The sequence below is a fragment of the Carcharhinus amblyrhynchos genome, chromosome 1 (assembly GCF_965287045.1).
Source record: "Carcharhinus amblyrhynchos chromosome 1, sCarAmb.v2.hapA, whole genome shotgun sequence".
Classification (NCBI taxonomy): domain Eukaryota; kingdom Metazoa; phylum Chordata; class Chondrichthyes; order Carcharhiniformes; family Carcharhinidae; genus Carcharhinus; species Carcharhinus amblyrhynchos.
This window is the reverse complement of record NC_137324.1, coordinates 7,911,343-7,930,832: the sequence shown is the minus strand read 5'-3', so window position 1 is coordinate 7,930,832 and position 19,490 is coordinate 7,911,343. Positions and strand designations below refer to the sequence as shown.

The following is a 19,490-nucleotide window of genomic DNA, read 5'->3' as shown; positions in this document are numbered from 1 at the left end:
GTTCAGAGAAGGCTAGATGAAAAAGACCCATTTATTTTCTATTCTCTGAAATATGGTTGACTCTCAACTGCCCTCTAAGATGGTCTGGCAAATCACTCAGTTCAAGGGCAATTAGGGATGGGCAATAAATGCTGCCAGCTAGCGACACCCATGTCCATTGAATGAATAAAAAAAAATAAAGGAAATGTGATACACAGGGAATTTGTAGGAGTACAGTTATAAATTGATTTTAATTCAGGTAAGGTTGACTTGCAGCTACCAAATGTTCAAGAGGGATTGCTTGTGAGATTGGTGAGAAGTGGTATCACTTGCTACTGATGCATCAGAAATTGAATCACTCTGCTTGTTCACTCTGATGATTTTGTTCTTCTACCAGATATATTTTAGACCTGGATAACTACAGTGCTATTCCTGTCTCAAGTGAAGAGGAGTACAAAAGAGTGATGGGCCAATTCCCATTCCATGATCCAGAGCTGGAAAATGTAAGCAATTGTTACTCTGTTAAATATTTTCACCATGGAGACCAAGGAATTGATTTAAAAGGAAAAAATAGAGCAGGAAGTCAGCTAGGAGAACATAAAAACTGACTGTAAAAGTTTCTGTAGATACGTAAAGAGAAAGAAGTTTGACAAAACAAATGTTGGTCCCTTACAGTCAGAAACAGGAGAATTCATAACGGGGAATAAATAAATGGCTGAGGAATTCAATTTGTAATTTGCTTCAGTCTTCACAAAGGAAGACATGAATAATACACCAAAAATGCTGAGAGAAATATGTTTTAGTGAGGAGTTGAAGGAAATCAGCATTAGTAGAGGAATGGTTTTAATGAAATTGATGGGATTGAAGATGGATAAATCTTCTTCCCAAAATACTTAAGGAAGTGATCCTAGAAATAGTAGATCCATTGATGGTTATTTTCCAAAATTCTTTGGACTCTGGAATAGTTCTACAGATTGGATGGTAGCTGATGTAAGCTCGCTATTCAAAAAGGGAGGTACAGAGGAAACGGGGAACTATAGATCAGTGAACCTACATCGGTACTGGGGAAGTTGCCGGAAGCTATTATCAAGGATTTCATAACCTGGTATTGGGACAGCAGCAATACAATCAGACAAAACCATCATGGAGTGACAAAAGGGAAATCATGATTGACAAATCTATTGGACTTTTTTGAGGATGTAACTAGAGTTGACCGAGGAGAACCAGTGGAGGTGGTGTGTGGACGTTTCCTTCACATAAGTTAAAGCACATGGCATTGCAGGTAATGTCTTGAGATGGATAGAAAACTAGTTGGCAGATAGAAGGCAGAAAGTTGGCATAAATGGGTCTTTTTCTGATTGGCAGTCAATGACTACTGGGATTCCGTAGGAATCTATGCTAGTGCCCCAACTGTTCACATTATATATTAATGGTTTGGAAGAGGGAACTGATGTTTTATCTCCAAATTTGCAAATGATACAAAGGTGGATGGGAAGGTGAGCTGTGAGGAAGATGCAGAGATGCTTCAGCATGATTTAGACAGGCTGTGTGGGCGTCTGCATGACAGATGCAACATAATGTGGACAAATGTGGGGTTATCCACTTTGGTATTGATGATAGGAAGACAGATTATTACTTGAATGGGTGTAAATTGAGAGAGGTGGATACTCAATGACCCGTACATCAATTGCTGAGAGTAAGCACGCAGCTGCAGCAGGTAGTAAAAAAGGCAAATAGTGTGTTGGCCTTCATAGTGAGAGGGTTTGAGTATAGTGATAAGGATGTTTTGCTGCAATTGAATATGGCTTTGTTGAGGCCTCACCTGGAATATTATGTGCAGTTTTGGTGTCCTTATCTGAGATTGTTGATCCCACTATTATTGAACACATCATCTTGGTATTATTTCCCAGTTAGTGTGCATGATATTAATATCAAACACTACTGAAGCAATCTAAAACTCAAAGATACGAATGGGACTTAATCAATACTTGTCATCATCACCCATATCTTTCAAACTTCCTCAGTCACCACTTCCTTCTGCAGCATTCCCTGGAAAACTTACTGTTAGTAAATAGAACTCCAAACTGATGATCCTTGACACCTCTATTAGCCAAATTCCTTCAGGCATCGATATGTTGAACCAGTTTATTATCTCCCAGTGATGCCTTTGAGTGACTATGGCCAGAATTTTACCACCCCACTTGCCACAGGAAATGGAACAGGTGAGGGGCAGAACGTGGAAAGGTCTGTGACCTGAGAACAGAATTCTCGCAGTGCAGAAAGAGGCCATTTGGCCCATCAAGCCTGCACTGACAACAATCCCATCCTACCTCGTAACACCATGTATTTACGCAGCTAATCCTCTTGACACTAAGGGTCAATTTAGCATGGCCAATCAACCTAACCCACACATCTTTGGACTGTGGGAGGAAACTGACCCAGAGGAAACCCACGCAGACATGGGGAGAACGTGCAAACTGCACGCAGTCATCTGAGGTCCCTGGCGCGGTGATCAGGAGTGCTAACCACTGTAACATTGTGCCACTCGTTGACCTCGGGCAGGGTTTTGCAGTTTCAGGATGAGCAAGGCTGTAAAATCCTACCCTGTATTTCATTCCCTCTTCCCATTGACTCTCCTCTCCTCAACCCATTCCCTTCGTCATCTCCATTCTTTTGAGACGGACAGGTACAGACTTAAGTGTATCTGGTGCGCTGCTAGTTGAGCTATCCAACAACAACAGCAGCTTGCACTGGCCACCGCCATGAGGTCCAACAGGAGATCTGGTCAGACCTTATCAATCTCAGCTGGGCCCCAATATCCAATGATCCCCAACTTGGGTTCCATGGACAGGTTGGAAAATTGAAATAAGGCAGAAAATGTCAATGTACCAGTTCTAAGGAAAGGACACTGAGCTGAAACATTAACTCTATTTCTTTTCCCAGAGATACTATCTGACCTGCTGAGTATCACAGAATAACGTAGAGTATCACAAGTATTTCCAACACTTTCTGCTTTTTCACTAACTGGGAGATAATACCAAGATGTGATCAACAATTGTGGGATCTTTTGTGTCCAAGGTATAGCTTGGAAATGGTTCATTTAATATAATGTTATTAAAAGGTCAAATGCTGGTATGGTTTTGTGCCACAGTGAAGTAGAGTGCTTGAATGTGGAATAGTGTGAGTCTGGGATGACTTGCAATTTCCAACAATGTAAACCCTTGTTCTGAGTCATTTGGGATTTAGATGACTGCATTCAAATACATATCCACAGTCAGGACAAGGCTCTTGGATCTGTTCCACAGTGTCTGCAACATGTTCCTCCCTTGAATAGATGAACCACAGGCCGATGAAGGTTCTTGGCTACCACCTCCTTCTTCAATTAGATGTGTGTTTCCTATTCTAGTTCAGCACCTACTAAATCAACCACTACACGGCCATGTCTGCCTTTTCACTTTTAATGAAAGCAACGATTTTCAGCAAATATCTTGGGTGGTCAGAGTTATAGTTTACCTGCTTTGCCATCCCTTGCCTTTTGGTGGCTCCAACTTCATCCATCCAGTCATTTTGGAGCAGTCATAGTGCACTTTTATTGATCATCTGATGTCTGACGCTTGCATCAGCGCATACTTGTAGCTTATGAGGGTGATGGAAATGGACACGATGAATAATTTCCGAAATAAATTGGATGGCACTCGAGGGAACTAAACTTCCAATGAGGAAATGAGACTGGATTGCTGTACAGAGGATTGTCATGTACTCAAGGAGCTGAATACTCCCAGTGCGTGTCATTATAACTCTATGAGATGAGTTTCTGAGTGATTGGCCCAAATCTGAGCTGTCCGTTTTCTCCAGTGTTGTTCTCTAACTTGCTCACTTATCATTCAAGTCTCTCAAAGACTGCCATCCTCTCCTCCTTCACAGGGTTAGTAAGGTCGGAGTTTCAGTGAAATTTCTTTGCTTATTCCCATGAAACACCCCATCGTACGCACACTTTCTTCTCTGTTCATCTTCACTGTGTTGAAATCAAGAGCCATCACACTATCTCGATGGACTGAATGGCCTCTTTCTGGGCCATAATGACTCTCTGGCTTTATTGCCAACTTTCATTACTATCAGGACAAAACTCCTTCATCTCCCTCAAAGAAATATTGTTAAAATGGAGAGGGCAACCTATAGAATAACAGGTTGTTTGATGAATTAAGATGGATATCATCCCTTATTGGTTTCATGGTTTGTGTGTGTGTCATACTGACTTCATAACCACATACACTCAATTAGGTATCTAAACTCAACTGCTGTTCTACATGATATCCTGTTTCTCCAGCTTATCACCTTGAGTGAAACACATTATCTCAAGTTATCCCTCGGGCTTCTTTCCCTTGCTCTTTGTAATCTACAGATTTTTGAGACCAGAGATTAGTGTCATCTAATTATAACTTCCTAGTATGCATCTCATTTCCTCCTGTTAGTTTTATCATCAGATGGAGTGCTTTCCTGCACCATATGAAGACAGTAAGAGATCTATCAGCTCCAGCTACTCTTCTGAATGAAATCACCACCTCAAACAATGACAGATTTATCCAGTGCAGTTGACAAGATCCTGAAACAGGCACCCGGAGAGATATTTTCGATTTGCAATGTTTCCCACACTTTCTGTTTTAATTTCTGATCTCCAGCATTCGCAATATTCTGCTTTCATTTTATTGTTTAATTCACTGCCACTTCACTTCCAGCAATGCCAACCTTGGAGAAATCCTCCTCTTGTGTCTTTCAGCTTGTTCACATTCATTGCTTTCCATTTCCCTCCCAGCGTTGGATAAGGTGTTTACCAAAACTTGCTTTCACAGCCCCATCTCCTTTCTCAGTGTCTGCCCCTGACTTACCCCATGTGGATTCCATCTGAAGTTCCATGGCCCAGGGTTACAGGTACTGGTGAGACATACAACGTTCTTCAGACTGTTGTTCTCAGCACATGGTGAGATCCACTTTCAGTGCCATGCACATCCCATATACGCACTAGACCTCTGTCTCCAGCAGCACCAACTCAACCAATCTCAAAGCTGTCCTGGTTCCCAATTTGATTTCATTCTTCATCTCATCCAAACTCTTTAGCATAAACTTTTTCTCTTCCTTTCAAGTGTTAAGGAATGAAACTCTTAAGTTCTGAAGAAGAGTCTTGTTGGACTCAGTGGGTTAGATTTTATAGCCGCGCTCGCCCCAAGGCCGGAAAGTCCCACCCAAGGTCATTGGACATTTGCATGGTCCACCCTCATCCTTTACAATTCCCGTGGCTGGTGGAATGGTATAATTCTGCCTAGTAACTCTGCTTCTCTCCACAGATGCTGCCAGACCTGCTGTGTTCTTCTGGCACTGGGTTTTTATTTTACTGTTTCCTGTATTTTTTTAATTGGTGCTCTAACGGTTTTAAATTACCCCACAGTGCCATGCATCATTGAATGTGCTGTTGTTCAAGTCTTTGCTACTTTCTTTCCACCCCCATGTTGACTTATGTTCCTTATTTTCAGCAACCCTTCCCCAAAAAGTTCCCATTCTCGGAATTTGTGCCCAAAGTCTACACCCAGATTAAAGAGTTTATCTACGCCTGCCTCAAGTTCTCGGAGGACCTTCATCTGAGGTAAGGAGATCATTGAGAGAGAACAAATTAAATGGAACATCTGATACTAAAGGCAGCATTGCCGTCACTAATTGCCCTGAGGGGACATAGGAACAGGAGGTGGCCACTTAGGCTCTTGTGCCTGTGCCACTATTCAGTGAGATTATGGCTGACGTATGAACGAACACCTATACTCACCTGTGTAGGTGAGTACACCTGTATACTCACCTGGCCGGGGGGGGGTTCTGCCATTTAGTTTATAGCTCCCACCTGAATTGTATCTACTAAAATGCATCACCTCGCATTTGTCCGGACTAAATCTGCCATTTCTCTACCCAATTTTCCAGTCTATTAATATCCTGCTGTATTCCCTGACAACCTTCATCACTGTCTGCAACTCCGCCAATCTCAGTATCATCCGGAAACTTGCTAATCAGACCACTACATTTTCTTCCAGGTCATTTATATATATTACAAACAGCAGAGATCCCAGCACCGATCACTACGGAATACCACTAGTTACAGGCCTCCATTCAGAAAAACACTCTTCCACCTCTACCCTCTGTCTTCTATGGCCAAGCCAGTTCTGAATCCATCGAGCTAGCCCACCCCTGATCCCATGGGATTTAATCTTTTGTACCAGCCTGCCATGAGGGACCTTGTCAGATGCTTTACTAAAGACCATGTAGACAACATCCACAGCCCTTCCCTCACCAATCATTTTTGTCACCCCTCCTAAAAAAACTAAATTCAACATCAATCAAATCCTCCCTTAATCTTGTTAATACTATGGAATCTACCAATCCCTGAGTTCAGAGTCAGATGGTTACCGGACTCGAAGCACATGTACAAATGGTAGGTTTTCTTCCTTGATGAAGACAACAGTGAGCATATTGGTTTTGTTAAAAATCTGGCAGTTCTAATGGTCATTTTAGTTGTTGCCGATTATCAAGAAACCAGTCTTATTGAAATGGATTTATAATTTGTCATGGTGGGATTTGAATACAAAGATCTCTAGTTGCTAGTCCAGTTGGCTATTATGGCCTAATGTAGCAATGCTTTTTTTTTAAATTTTGTCCCTTTTTCTTTGCCAGTAATTTTCAGAATAATTTTTAGTTTCTCTTCTCACGACCACACTTCAATCAAGTGACAGGCGGATGATTTGTTTCCAGCTGTGACTAGAAGGGTCTGTAAAGTGATTGTGAGGAGGTGCAAAAAAAGATGGAGAGTTTTAACATTGATCTGTACGAAGGTCTGGTTTGTCTCCACTTGGAGTAATATGCAGAAGTCTGCTGTAACTTGTTGCTTTGATTTCAAAATCCTTATCTTCACATTCAAATTGCTCTAAGGTCTCAGCCCTCCAGACCACTGACCCTTCAACATCAGTGCACTACTTCAATTCTGGCAGCTTATGCATCCCCAATTTTGTTCCTCGCCACAACTTCAATAGCCCCGGCTCAAGCTCTGGAAACCCCTCCCTCAACCTCACCACCACTCTACCTCTGTCTTTCTTTAAGACATTTCTAAAAACCATCCTCTTTGGCCTAGGTTCTGCTCACCTATTCTAACATCTTATGGGAGGTGGGCTGGCCCAGACATGTCTAGGAGGCCAGCAACCAGGGAGATGAAGGTTACATGGCCAGTGATGCACTGTTGCCGAGGTAACTGGCCAGTGATGCATTGTCGCCGAGGTCATTGGCCAGTGATGCACTGTCGCCAAGGTCATTGGCCAGTGATTGGGAGGCCAATCTTTGCCCTGACAGATCAGCACATGTGCAGTGATCTGTTTAGCACCATGCTGCCGGCCTTTCCAGCAGGAATAGGCCCTGCCTCTGACTTTCATCGAGATTCACACCAGGGTACTCTACAATGCTCAGAGTGTGGGAGATTCATTTTGAAAGTTCCCCTGAAAAAAGCAGTGGAATTTACTCCAGTTTTTAAATGCAAATTGGATGCTTGAAATTATTTTGGGAGAATTCCACCCCTTACGTGTCTCCTTGAGATCACAAAGGAACTCTACAAATGGAAGTTTCTGTTGTAACGTAGAGACATTCTGGCAATGAAGAGAAACAAATAAATTACAGGTCAATAAGTACCTGAGGTTGTACCAATGGTCTGAAACCAGTGGCTCTGTTTCATTTCATCTTATTTGTGGCTTGCAGCCTTTTCCAGTTAGATCACACAAGCATGCAAAAAAAACCTTTACAAAAATGAAATCAAGAAAAGCTAGAGCTGTGTTTTTATTGTGAGACATGAGGTTAATCATGCTGTCCTTTATGGTTTGAAATAATTATTTGAAGAAGAAAATGTCATCGCGCTCAGAACAAACCTGTTTACGTGGCCCACTCAGTGCAATGCTGCTGGCCTCTTGAGCAGGAATAGGCTCTATCCCCTTATTCCCACTGGAGCACTTTGTGATGCACAGTGTCATAGATTCATTCTGGAAATCTCGCTGAAAAAACACATGAATTTACTCCCATTTTCCCGCATGATGGGGACTTAGAATTTTTTTGATTTATTACTGTCACATATATTAGTATACAGTGAAAAGCTTTGTTTCTTGCATGCTTTTTGGGGGGGGATCCCGGCTCATACCTTTCGTTCGAGGAACAGACTTAATGATCGTTGTTCTTTCTAACAGAGTTGAGATGATGAATTATTTTGAATGTAGACAATGAGATCTTAAGTATTGCTGCAAAAAGAGACATGCTGTTAAAGCTTTTTGTCTTGCACTCATCAGGTCAGATTTTTGAATGCCAAATTTCAAAGAGAATTACATTTCATATTGCGTGTGAAAAGGTGACTGATCGATTGGTGACTTGCCTCTGGTCAAGGCTTTCCCACAAAGAATGCACCGGGGAATTAGTGTTCCCCCTTATGAAGTATAAAATCACCAAATCTCCTTAGACAGCACCTTTCAAACCCACAATCTCTAGATGAAAGGATAAGAGCAGCAGATGCTGGGAACACCAACACCAAGATGTTCCCCTCCAAGACACTAACCATCCTGACTTGGAAATATATTGCTGCTACTTTACTGTCGTGTGGTCAAAAATCCTTGAACTCCTTCCCTAACAACACAGTGGGTGTAACTACACCACGTGGACTGTAGCAGTTCAAGAAGGCAGCTCACCACCACCTTCTCGAGGGCAATTTGGGATGGACAATAAATGCTGGTTGAGTCAGCTACATTCACATTCCATGAATGGATGTTTAAAAATTGTTGCTTCCTTGAAATTTGGCATTCTTGTGTTTGTGCTGATAAGTGCAAGATGAACATTTTCACCAGAATGTCTCTTTTTCAGCATTATTCTGAATGTATTATTTAAGCTTTTATTTATCATGGGACTCAATAGCCAAAAAAATTATCCTAATTTTACATATCTTAAGTTAAAGTTTGTTTTAAAGAGGACATCACTGGCAAAATTATAGTTTAAAAAGTTTTGAAGAAAGTGACAATTTAGATTGATGTATTGTTATTTAATTTTTTTCTAATGATGCATTATTTCAACACCTGTATTTAACCTACTATATATAAATTTAAAGTTTATTTATTAGTGTCACAAGTAGGCTTACATTAACACTGCAATGAAGTTACTGTGAAAATCCCCTAGCCGCCACACTGCAGTGCCTGTTCGGGCACACTGAGGGAGAATTTAGTAAGGCCAGTGTATCTAACCAGCATGTCTTTCGAACTGTGGGAAGAGCACCCAGCAAAAACCCGCACAGTTATGGGGAGAATGCGCAGATCCCGCACAGATAGTGACCCAAGCCGGGAATCAAACCCGGGTCCCTGGCGCTGTGAGATAGCAGTGCTCACCACTGTGCCACGGTTCATAATGGAACAAAGAAGTGGTTGAGGATTTAAATTTGTACTTTGATTCTGTCTTCACAAAGGAAGACATGAATAATGTACCAGAAGTTCTGACAAACACAAGTTTTAGTGAGGAGTTGAAGGAAATCATTCTGCCAGAGACATTTGCCAATTTAGTTTTAAGTTGCTGTCTTTTATAAATGCCAAATTTTTATCTTGAAGTTCCCAAGTTATTTTTCGGCAATTTTATTTTAAAGCCTTTTTAGGTTGCAGAGGTTGCTGACTAGTTTAGACTCTGAATATGATGAGAGGCGACTGGAACTGGGAAATGTTCACACAGGTGACAGAAAGGTTCACGGAATCAGCCACCGACAAGTTAATTTGAGTAAAAAGACATTCTAAACCTATTTGCAGAGTTGCAGAAAACAGTAAATAACATCATAAATCAGTTAAGCAACTGCCCAGAGGATTGAAAAGTGAGTTGTAGAGTCTTTGCTTTCTCTTTTACGTGACTTTGTTCTAATTTTAATATTGCTCCCCTAAACACTCAGAATGTGGCTCTGGTCAGAGTAGCCTTGAATGGACAGTAAAAACCACCGAGGTCAGTGTCCCTTTACCAAACTTACAACAGTTAGTAATAAGAACATAAGAAATAGGAGCAGGAGTAGGCCATCTGGCCCTTCGAGCCTGCCCCGCCATTCAATAAGATCATGGCTGATCTGTCGTGGCTCAGTTCCACTTTCCGGCCCTCTCCCCATAACCCTTAATCCCCTCTCTTATCAAAAACCCATCAACCCGCTTCTTGAAAATATTTAGCGAGGCAGCCTCCACCACTTCAATGGGTAGAGAATTCCAGAGATTCACCACCCTTTGAGTGAAGAAGTTCCTCCTCAACTCCGTTCTAAAACGCCCCCCCTTTATCTTGAGGCTGTGCCCCCTAGTCCTACTGTCTTTTTTCAGTGGGAAGAGTCTCTCCACCTCTATCCTATCCATCCCATTCATCATCTTATACGTCTCAATGAGATCTCCCCTCATTCTTCTAAACTCCAACGAGTACAAGCCTAGTTTATTCAGCCTCTCCTCATAGCTCAACCCCCTCAACTCCGGCATCAGCCTAGTAAACCTCCTCTGCACTCCCTCCAAGGCCAAAATATCTTTGCGCAGGTGCGGCGCCCAAAACTGCACACAGTACTCCAGCTGCGGCCTCACCAATGCCCTATACAGCTGCAGCAAGACCTCCCTACTTTTATATTCAATCCCCTTCGCTATGAAGGCCAGCATCCCATTCGCCTTCCTGACCACCTGCTGCACCTGCAAGCTGGGTTTTTGCGACTCATGCACAAGGACCCCGAGGTCCCTCTGCACCGTCGCCTGCTGCAGTTTTTCGCCCCGTAAGTAATAGTCCTTCCTACCATTCTTCCTACCAAAGTGGACCACCTCACACTTGCCAACATTAAATTCCATTTGCCATTTCCTGGCCCATTCGCCCAGCCTATCTAGATCCTTCTGCAGACTCTCCACACCCTCCGCACAATTTGCCGTTCCCCCAATCTTGGTGTCATCCGCAAATTTCGACACCCTACACTTGGTTCCCTCCTCCAGATCATCTATATAAATGGTAAAAAGCTGAGGCCCCAGCACCGACCCCTGGGGCACTCCACTAGTCACCATCCGCCAATCCGAATAGCACCCGTGGACCCCCACTCTCTGCCTCCTATTTGACAACCAATCCTCTATCCACGCTAACACCCTACCCCCAACTCCAAGTCCCCCTGACCTTCTGCAATAACCTCTTATGAGGTACTTTGTCAAACGCCTTCTGAAAATCCAGAAAGACCACATCCACCGGCTCTCCTCTATCGACCACCCTAGACACATCCTCATAGAACTCCAGTAAATTTGTCAGACACGACTTCCCTTTAATGAAACCGTGCTGCGTCTGCTCTATCAAGCAATTCCCTTCAAGATGCCTCGCAATTTCCTCCTTAATGACGGATTCTAACATTTTACCTACCACAGACGTTAAACTAACCGGCCTATAATTCCCTGCCTTTTGCCTGGCACCCTTCTTAAACAACGGCGTAACATTAGCCGTTTTCCAATCTTCCGGCACTTCCCCGGAATCCAGCGGCGTCTGGAAAATAACCACCAATGCATCCACTATAACCTCCGCCATTTCTTTCAGAATACTTCACAACAGTTAGTAATACTCACACAAGTACTTCCCAGTACAAAGTATACATCGGCACATTGGCACAGTGGTTAGCACTGCTGCCTCACAGCACCAGGGACCTGGGTTTGATTCCCGGTTTGGGTCATTGTCTGTGTGGAGTTTGCACATTCTCCCTGTGTCTGTGTGGATTTCCTCCAGTTGCTCTAGTTTGATTCCCACACTTCAAAGATGTGCTGGTTAGGTGGATTGGCCGTGCTGAATTGACCCTTAGCGTGAGGAGGACTAGCTAGAGTAAATGCATGGGGTTATGGGAATAGGGCCTGGGTGGGATTGTGGTCAGTGCAGACTCGATGGGCCGAAAGACCTCTTTCTGCACTGTTGGATTCTATATCCTGAGTTTTGGTAATCTGGCCACTTCACATTATATTCCTCTGCAGTTAGACAGCATTAACTGTCTCAATCACGGAGTTCATATTTGAACAGGTCCATCTCATGGACCTCGTTAAAGTCATAAAAACAGTCTTTGCCAACTTCAACTAAACCTTGAGAACATATTTTTAAAAATAAGCATGCCTCCTGCACTTCCTGCCAGAGCTTATTAAGGTTGCAGTTGATGCAACATTGAGTGAACAACATATTTCCTTGTTTGTTTGTGAAATCTTACAGCACAGAAGGAGACTGACAAAAACAAATGTAGACCCCTTACAGTCAGAAATGGGGGATCCATGACGGGGAATAAAGAAATGGTTGAGGAATTAAATTCGTACTTTGATTCTGCCTTCACAAAGGAAGGTGTGAATAATGTATCAGGTGTTCTGAGAGCAAAATGTTTTAGTGAGGAGCTGAAGGAAATCTGCATTAATAGAGAAATGGCTTTGGGGAAATTGATGGGATTGAAGGAGCATAAATCTCCAGGGCCAGATAATCTTCATCCTAGAGTACTTGAGGAAGAGGCCCTGGAAACAGTAGATCCATTGGTGATCATTTTCCAAAAGTCTTTGGACTCTGTACTTGTTCCTTCAGATTGGATGGTAGTTTGATTACTTTGATTTATTATTGTCATATGCATTAACATACAGTAAAAAGTATTGTTTCTTGCGCACTTACAGACAAAACATACCGTTTAGAGAAGGAAACGAGAGCGTGCAGATTGTGACGTTACAGTCATAGCCAGTTTAAGTCAGCTATTCAAAAAGGGAGGTAGAGAGAAAACAGAACTACAGACAAGTGAGCCTGCCATCGGGAAGTTGTTAGAGTCCATTATCACAGATTTCATAAGTCAGCATTTGGAAGACAGTGGTATAATCAGACAAAGTCAGCATGGATTTACAAAAGGGAAATCATGCTTGGCAATCCTACTGGAATTCTTTAAGGATGTAACTAGTAGAGTTGACCAGGGAGAACCCGTGGATGTGGTTTATTTAGACTTTCAGAAGGCTTTCGACAAAATCTCACATAGCAGATCAATATGTAAAGTTAAAGCATGTGGGATTAGAATCATAGATTCATTGTGGGTAGTGTCTTGAAATGGATAGAAAGCTTGTCAGCAGACTGGAAGCAAAGAGTTGGAATAAATGAGTCTTTTTCCAATTGGCAGTGAATGGCTAGCGATTGTGCTAGGACCCCCAAGTGTTCATATTATGTATTAAAAATTTGGATGAGAAAACTAAATATATTATCTACAAATTTGTAGATGATAGAAAGGGTGAGCTGTGAGGAGGATGCAGAAATGCTTCAGGGTGATTTGGACAGGCTAAGTGAGTAGGCATCTGCATGGCAAATGCAGAATACTGTAGATAAATGTGAGGTTATCCAAAATGTGAGGTAGCAGAATAGGATCACATTATTATTTGAATGGATGTAAATTGATAGAGGTGGATGCTCAGCGAGACCTTGGTGTCCCTGTGCATCAGTTGCTGAAAGTAAGCATGCAGGTACAACAGAGAGTAAAGAGGTAAATGTTATGTTGGCCTTTATAGTGAGAGGATTTGAGTATAGGAATTGAGATGTTCTACTGTGTAGGGCATTGGTGAGGTCACACCTGGAATATCGTGTGCAGTTTTGTTGTCCTTATCTGAGGAAGGATGTCCTTGCAGTAGGGGGACTACAGCGAAGATTTACCAGGCTGATTCCTGGGATGGAAGGGCTGTTATATGAAGAGATACTAAAATGGTTAGGATTATATTCATTGGAACTTAGAAGAGTAACAGAGAATCCCATAGAAACTTATAAAAGTCTGACAGCATTAGACAGGGTAGATTAAGAAAGAATATCCCAATGGTGGGGAAGTCCAGAAATAGGGGTTATAGTTTAAGGATAAGGGGTAAACCGATTACAACTGAGGTGAGGAGAAATTTCTTCACTCAGAGGGTGGTGAATGTGTGGAATTTACTACCACATTCTCTGCCAGAGAATTTGTTACCCTGCCTCACAGCGCCAGGGTTCAGTTCTGGCCTGGGTGACTGTGCGGAGTTTGCACATTCACCCAGTGTCTGCGTGGGTTTCCTCCAGGTGCTCCGGTTTCCTCCCACAGTCCAAAGATGTGCAGATTAGGTGGATTGGCCATAAGAAATATGGGGAGAAGGCCTGGGTAATGTGTTCTGTCAAGGAGTTGGTGCAGACTGTTCTGCACTGTTGGGATTCTGTGAATGCTGCTCTGATTCTGGCCTCTTATGCAACACTGATTGTCATCACTCTTCCCATCGTAGTTGTGCCTTCACTTATCGAGGGCCTGAGCTATGGAATCCCCTTTCGAAACCTTTCCAATTCTTACCGCCTTCTCCTACTTTAAGACACTCTATAAAACCTACCTCTCAGCAAGCTTTTGCCCAACTGCTGGAATATCATTTTCTGTGATTTGGTCCACTCTTTTTATCTGGTGATGCTCCTGAGAAATACCTTGGGATATTTTATTGCCTTAAAGTTGCTGTATAAATGCAAGTTGTTGAAGTATGTGCACATTCACCTCATTAGTTGTTCACAAAATGAACAACTAGGAATCTATCAACATAAGTAGACTCTTGAGCCTGTACTGCATTTGGATCGTGCCTGATCTGTATCTCAACTCCATTTACCTGCCATTTGCTGCATATTCCCCTTTCACAGAGAAAACTTCTGTCAGTCTAGGGTTTGAATTATGGGGAGGTGGTATCTAATGGTATTATCACTAGAATATTCATCCAGAAACTCAGCTCTGGAGACCCTAGTTCAAATCCTGCTATCTCAGATGGTGGATTTTGAATTCAATAAAAATATCTGTAATTAAGAATCTACTGATGACCATGAAACCATTGCCGATTGTTGGAAGAACCCATCTGATTTATTAATGTCCTTTAGGGAAGGAAATCTGCCGTCCTTATCTGGTCTGGCCTACATGTGACTCCAGTGCAAGAGCAGTGTGGGTTGACTCGCAACTGCCTTCTGAACAAGGGCAACTAGAGATGGGCAATAAATTCTGGCCAGCCAACGACGCCCATGTCCCACAAATGAATTTTTAAAAAAAGTTGACCCCCAGCGTCAGCATCTTATGAGGGAGATAGTTTCTTCTTTCTGCAAACTTCTGGATATGGTTCAAGACATCGCAAAGCTTTCTTAAAAAGCAAGGAGGTCTTGCATTTTTGTGACCACAGGTTGTTCTAAAGTATGTCACAATCAACGAAATATATCTGAAGTGCAGTCACTATTTAGTGTAGGAAAGTGACAACCAATTCTCTCACAGCAAGCTCCACAGACCAAGGTTGTGGAAATGGCCAGGCAATTTTTCTTTGGTGATGATGATTGAAGGAGAAATATTGGCAGGGGAACTGGGAAGTGGATAGCTGGAAGATGTTGGTGAAATGAAGGAGTGATGATTCGGTATTGCCAATCTTGATGTTTAAAAGCCCATTGATGGTAGGAGGAAGGACTGTGAAGTTCCACAGTTGTGAGGTTCTGGGAAAGAATGAATTGGAGCTGGAGACAATGAATGTTAGCCTCCAATACAATGGGTTTGTGTGTCATCTGAGAAAATTCCTCAAATCTGTTGTCTAAGGTGCTTTTAAAATACTTGTCAGTTCGTAACAAAAAAACAAAGCCTGCATGTCAGAGGAAAATTTAAATAAAACGCTTTGAGTGCACTTTGCTGCCGTCTTCTCTGCTGGAGTTGTTGTCCTGTTAGAAAGGGCCCCCTGCCAAACAATGGCCCACTATCCCTGACCAATAATGTCGCCTGCCACTTCTTCCCTTCAGTAACGTGACAGGTTTGAATTGGTTTTTATTAGAGGGTCTGCATGGAGAGCCAGCAGGATATTTAGCTGTCATTCTTACTGAACCCTAGAGTGATGGGGTCAGCCCGTCAATCAAGTTAGGTATGCCGGGTCATAAGCTTGTGAGTCCTTAGGAAGCAAGGTATCGAGTTTAGTGGTGTCTTTTTGCACACTCTTCTGTCTCTCCTTCAATGCTTGTTTTATTTTTTTTCACCCCGCATTATCTCCCATTGATCCCAGAGTCCAAGCTGAAATAATGGAATTTGTATCGTCTCATGCCTCCCCATTTCAGACAAGATCTGGTCTGCCCTCTCGCACAGATGTAAAAGGATCTCATGGTTATTACTTTGAAAAAGAGCTGAGAGTTTTCCTTGGTATACTGGCCAATATTTGTCCCTCAATTAATGCTACCCAAAATTTATTATCTGTTCATTATCACATTGCTGTTTGCAGCATCTTCTTGTGTTCAGATTGACTGTTGTGTTTGCCTCATTACAACAGCGACTGCACTTTGCAAGTACTTCATTCGCTGTGAGGCAGTTTTCAACATCCCGAATACCTGAAAGTTGCGGCAGAAAAAAATAAGTCTTCTTTTTGAAGTACAGTACCTGTTGCGGAGGTAAATGCAAGAAACGGGGAGGTGAATTGCCAGTTTGATGGGGAGGGCGGATCTCTTTGAGGCAATGGATGATGATTCAGCTGGGAATGGTGGTTACTGAAGTGATAGAAGCACTCACTGCACTTTGAGTAATGCCATGAGATCTTTAATGGACAACTGGATGGGGCCTCAGTTAAACATCTCATCCTCTAGACAGAATTACCCTGGACCTCTGCTGGCTCTGCTCTGGCCATTATCTGTGCAACAGTTTGGGACATGCCAACAGCACGAATGATAAAGCAACAGGAAAAAATTGCAACTTATATCTATCACATCATTCATGTCATGAAACATCCCAAGATACTGCTGAGGGATGTTATAAAACAAAACGTGACACTGAGCCACAAAGAACAAAGAAAATTACAGCACAGGAACAGGCCCTTGGGCCTTCCAAGCCTGCACTGACCATGCTGCCCATCTGAAGTAAAATCCCCTAACCTTCACTCTATTCCCCTCCTATTCATGTATTTGTCAAGATGCCCCTCAGAAGCCACTTAATGAGATATTTGGTCAGATGATCAAAAGCTTGGTCAAAGAGGTACGTTTTAAGCAGAAAAGCAAGTTAGAGAGGAGGAGAGGAAGAGGGAAAATGTTCCAGAGCCTTAGGCCTAAGCAATTAAAGGTGCTGTCGCCAACGGTGGAGTAGTTAAAATCAGATACTCAAGATGCCAGAATGAGAGGAGCACAGATATTTTGGAGAGTTGTGAGGCTGGACGCAATTACAGAGATAGGAGGGATGATGTCATGGAAGGATTTTAAAACAAGACTGAGAATATTAAAATCAAGATCTTGTTTGACCAAGAACCATGTAGATCAGCAAGCAGAGGGAGGATGGATGAACGGGCCTAATAAGGCCATGGCCAAAGGCATAGACAGAAGAATTTTGATGACCTCAAGTGTGAGCGACCAGCTGGAAGTGTGTTTGAACAGTCCAAGCTACAGTTAATGATGAGGGATGCTTTATAAATGCAAGTTCTTTATCATTGCTTCAACTTGTATACACCACTTGTTAACTTCCCACAAGAAGCAATGTGATAATGACCAGTTGATCGAATTTTAGGAATGGTGGTTCAGGGATAATTATTAAGGTTACAAAATGAACATCCCTGCTGACTTTAAAATGCCAGCTTTCGGAGCGTTAGTGGCTTTTGCTACCAAATAAACCTGTTGGACTTTAACCTGGTGTTGTGAGACTTCTCACTGTGTGTACCCCAGTCCAATGCTGACATCTCCACATCATGGCTTTAAAATGGGGCAGAGGAATCTTGCATTCACCCAACAAGGAAATGCTGAAACCTCCATTGTGATATATGTGATCATTCTCACTATGGAAATTAATCCTTCGGTTAGGTTATGATCAGTGAGGCCTACTTTGGCTTCAGCTGACAGAATACTTCAAAAATTCTTCACTGGAATGAAGTGGCTTTGAATCCTTAAAGGCCTTGAGGATGTCATTTTTACATAGAACATAGAACACTACAGCACAAACAGGCCATTCAGCCCACAAGTTGCGCCGATCACATCCCTACCTACCAGGCCTATCTATAACCCTCAATCCCATTAAATCCCGTGCCTCAATCCCATTAAATCCCGTGCCTCAATCCCATTAAATCCCATGGCTCAATCCCATTAAATCCCATGATTTAATGGAAATTTCTGTCTTTTCAAGTCTGGCATCTGGGTCTAAAAGTATTTGAGACCGTGAAGCTAAAAGTCTGAAGTATTTCAGCAACTAGGGCAAAGTAAGTTTGAGGAGAAGAAGAAATTGTGGTAGAAAAGGGTAATTTGCTGCAGGAAAGAAAGAAGTTGTATTAAGTGCTGAGAGTTCATCTGAGTTTGGACTGAAGACATTATTAACAGTATTAGGAGGAAGTTTGATAATGCACTTCATTGTATGTAACTGGCTACAAGTGTATGAGGAGCTCGTCAGAAGTGTTTAAATCTACTTCTTTTAATTCATTCATTCGTGGGATGTAAACGTCATTGGCTGGGCCAGCATTTGTTGCCCATCCCAATTGCCCTGGATTGATAGGTTTACTTGGCCATTTCAGCAGGCAATTAAGAGTGATACAATTTGGTAGGAAGATGAGGGGAAGCAGTTTTATAAGGGACACAGAGACAGAGACCTGGTACTTTCTGAAAACAAATTGTTGAATGTGAAGTATTTAGAGAGGGCGTAGAAACAATTTATGAGAAAGGTCCCAGGGACACTGGGGCTGTTCTTCTCAGAGAAGAAATTGAGAGGGGCTTGGATAGAGGAGTGCAGAATGCACTCTCCCCTTCTCTATGAACGGTACGCTTTGTTTTGATTTGACTTATTTGATTTATTATTGTCACATGTATTAATATATAGTGAAAAGTGTTGTTTCTTGCATGCTATACAAAGTATACTGTACATAGAGAAGGAGAGAGTGCACAATACAGTGTTACAGTCATAGCTATGGTGCAGAGAAAGATCAACTTAATACGAGGTACGTCCATTCAGAAGTCTGATGGCAGAAGGGAAGAAGCTGTCGTTGAGTTGATTGGTACATGCTCTCAGACTTTTGTATCATTTTCCTGATGGAAGAAGGTGGACAAATGTAGGTCCATGGGGTGTGGGGTCCTTGATTATGCTGGCTGCTTTTCTGAGGCAGTGTTCAAAATAATTAGAGATCATAGAATCCCTACAGTGCAGAAAGAGGCCATTTGGCCCATCAAGCCTGCATCGACAATAATCCCACCCAGACCCTAATCCGGAACCCATGTATTTACCCTGCTAGTCCCCTTGATACTAAGGGTCATTTATCATGGCCAGTCAACCTAACCTGCACATCTTTGGACTGTGGGAGGAAACTGGAACACCTGGAGGAATCCCATGCAGACACAAAGAGAATGTGCAAATTCCACACAATAATTACTCAAGGCCAGAATTGAACCCAGGTCCCTGGTTCTGCAAGGCAGCAGTGCTCACCACTGTGCCACCACAGCAGAAACTGATTTTTAGAAACTATTTATTCATGGGA

At 42.5% G+C, this 19,490-nt stretch overlaps 1 protein-coding gene across 2 annotated transcripts in view; it reads left to right on the top strand.

The window, feature by feature from the left end:
* LOC145344932 (exocyst complex component 6B) overlaps nt 1–19,490 on the top strand; it is a 595,965-nt gene that overhangs the window by 393,226 nt on the left and 183,249 nt on the right. For both annotated transcript variants that reach the window (XM_080192414.1, XM_080192326.1), the window contains exons 14-15: nt 377–482; nt 5,508–5,617. In XM_080192414.1, coding sequence (XP_080048540.1) covers nt 377–482; nt 5,508–5,617 — 216 coding nt within the window. The remainder of the gene's footprint in view (nt 1–376; nt 483–5,507; nt 5,618–19,490) is intronic.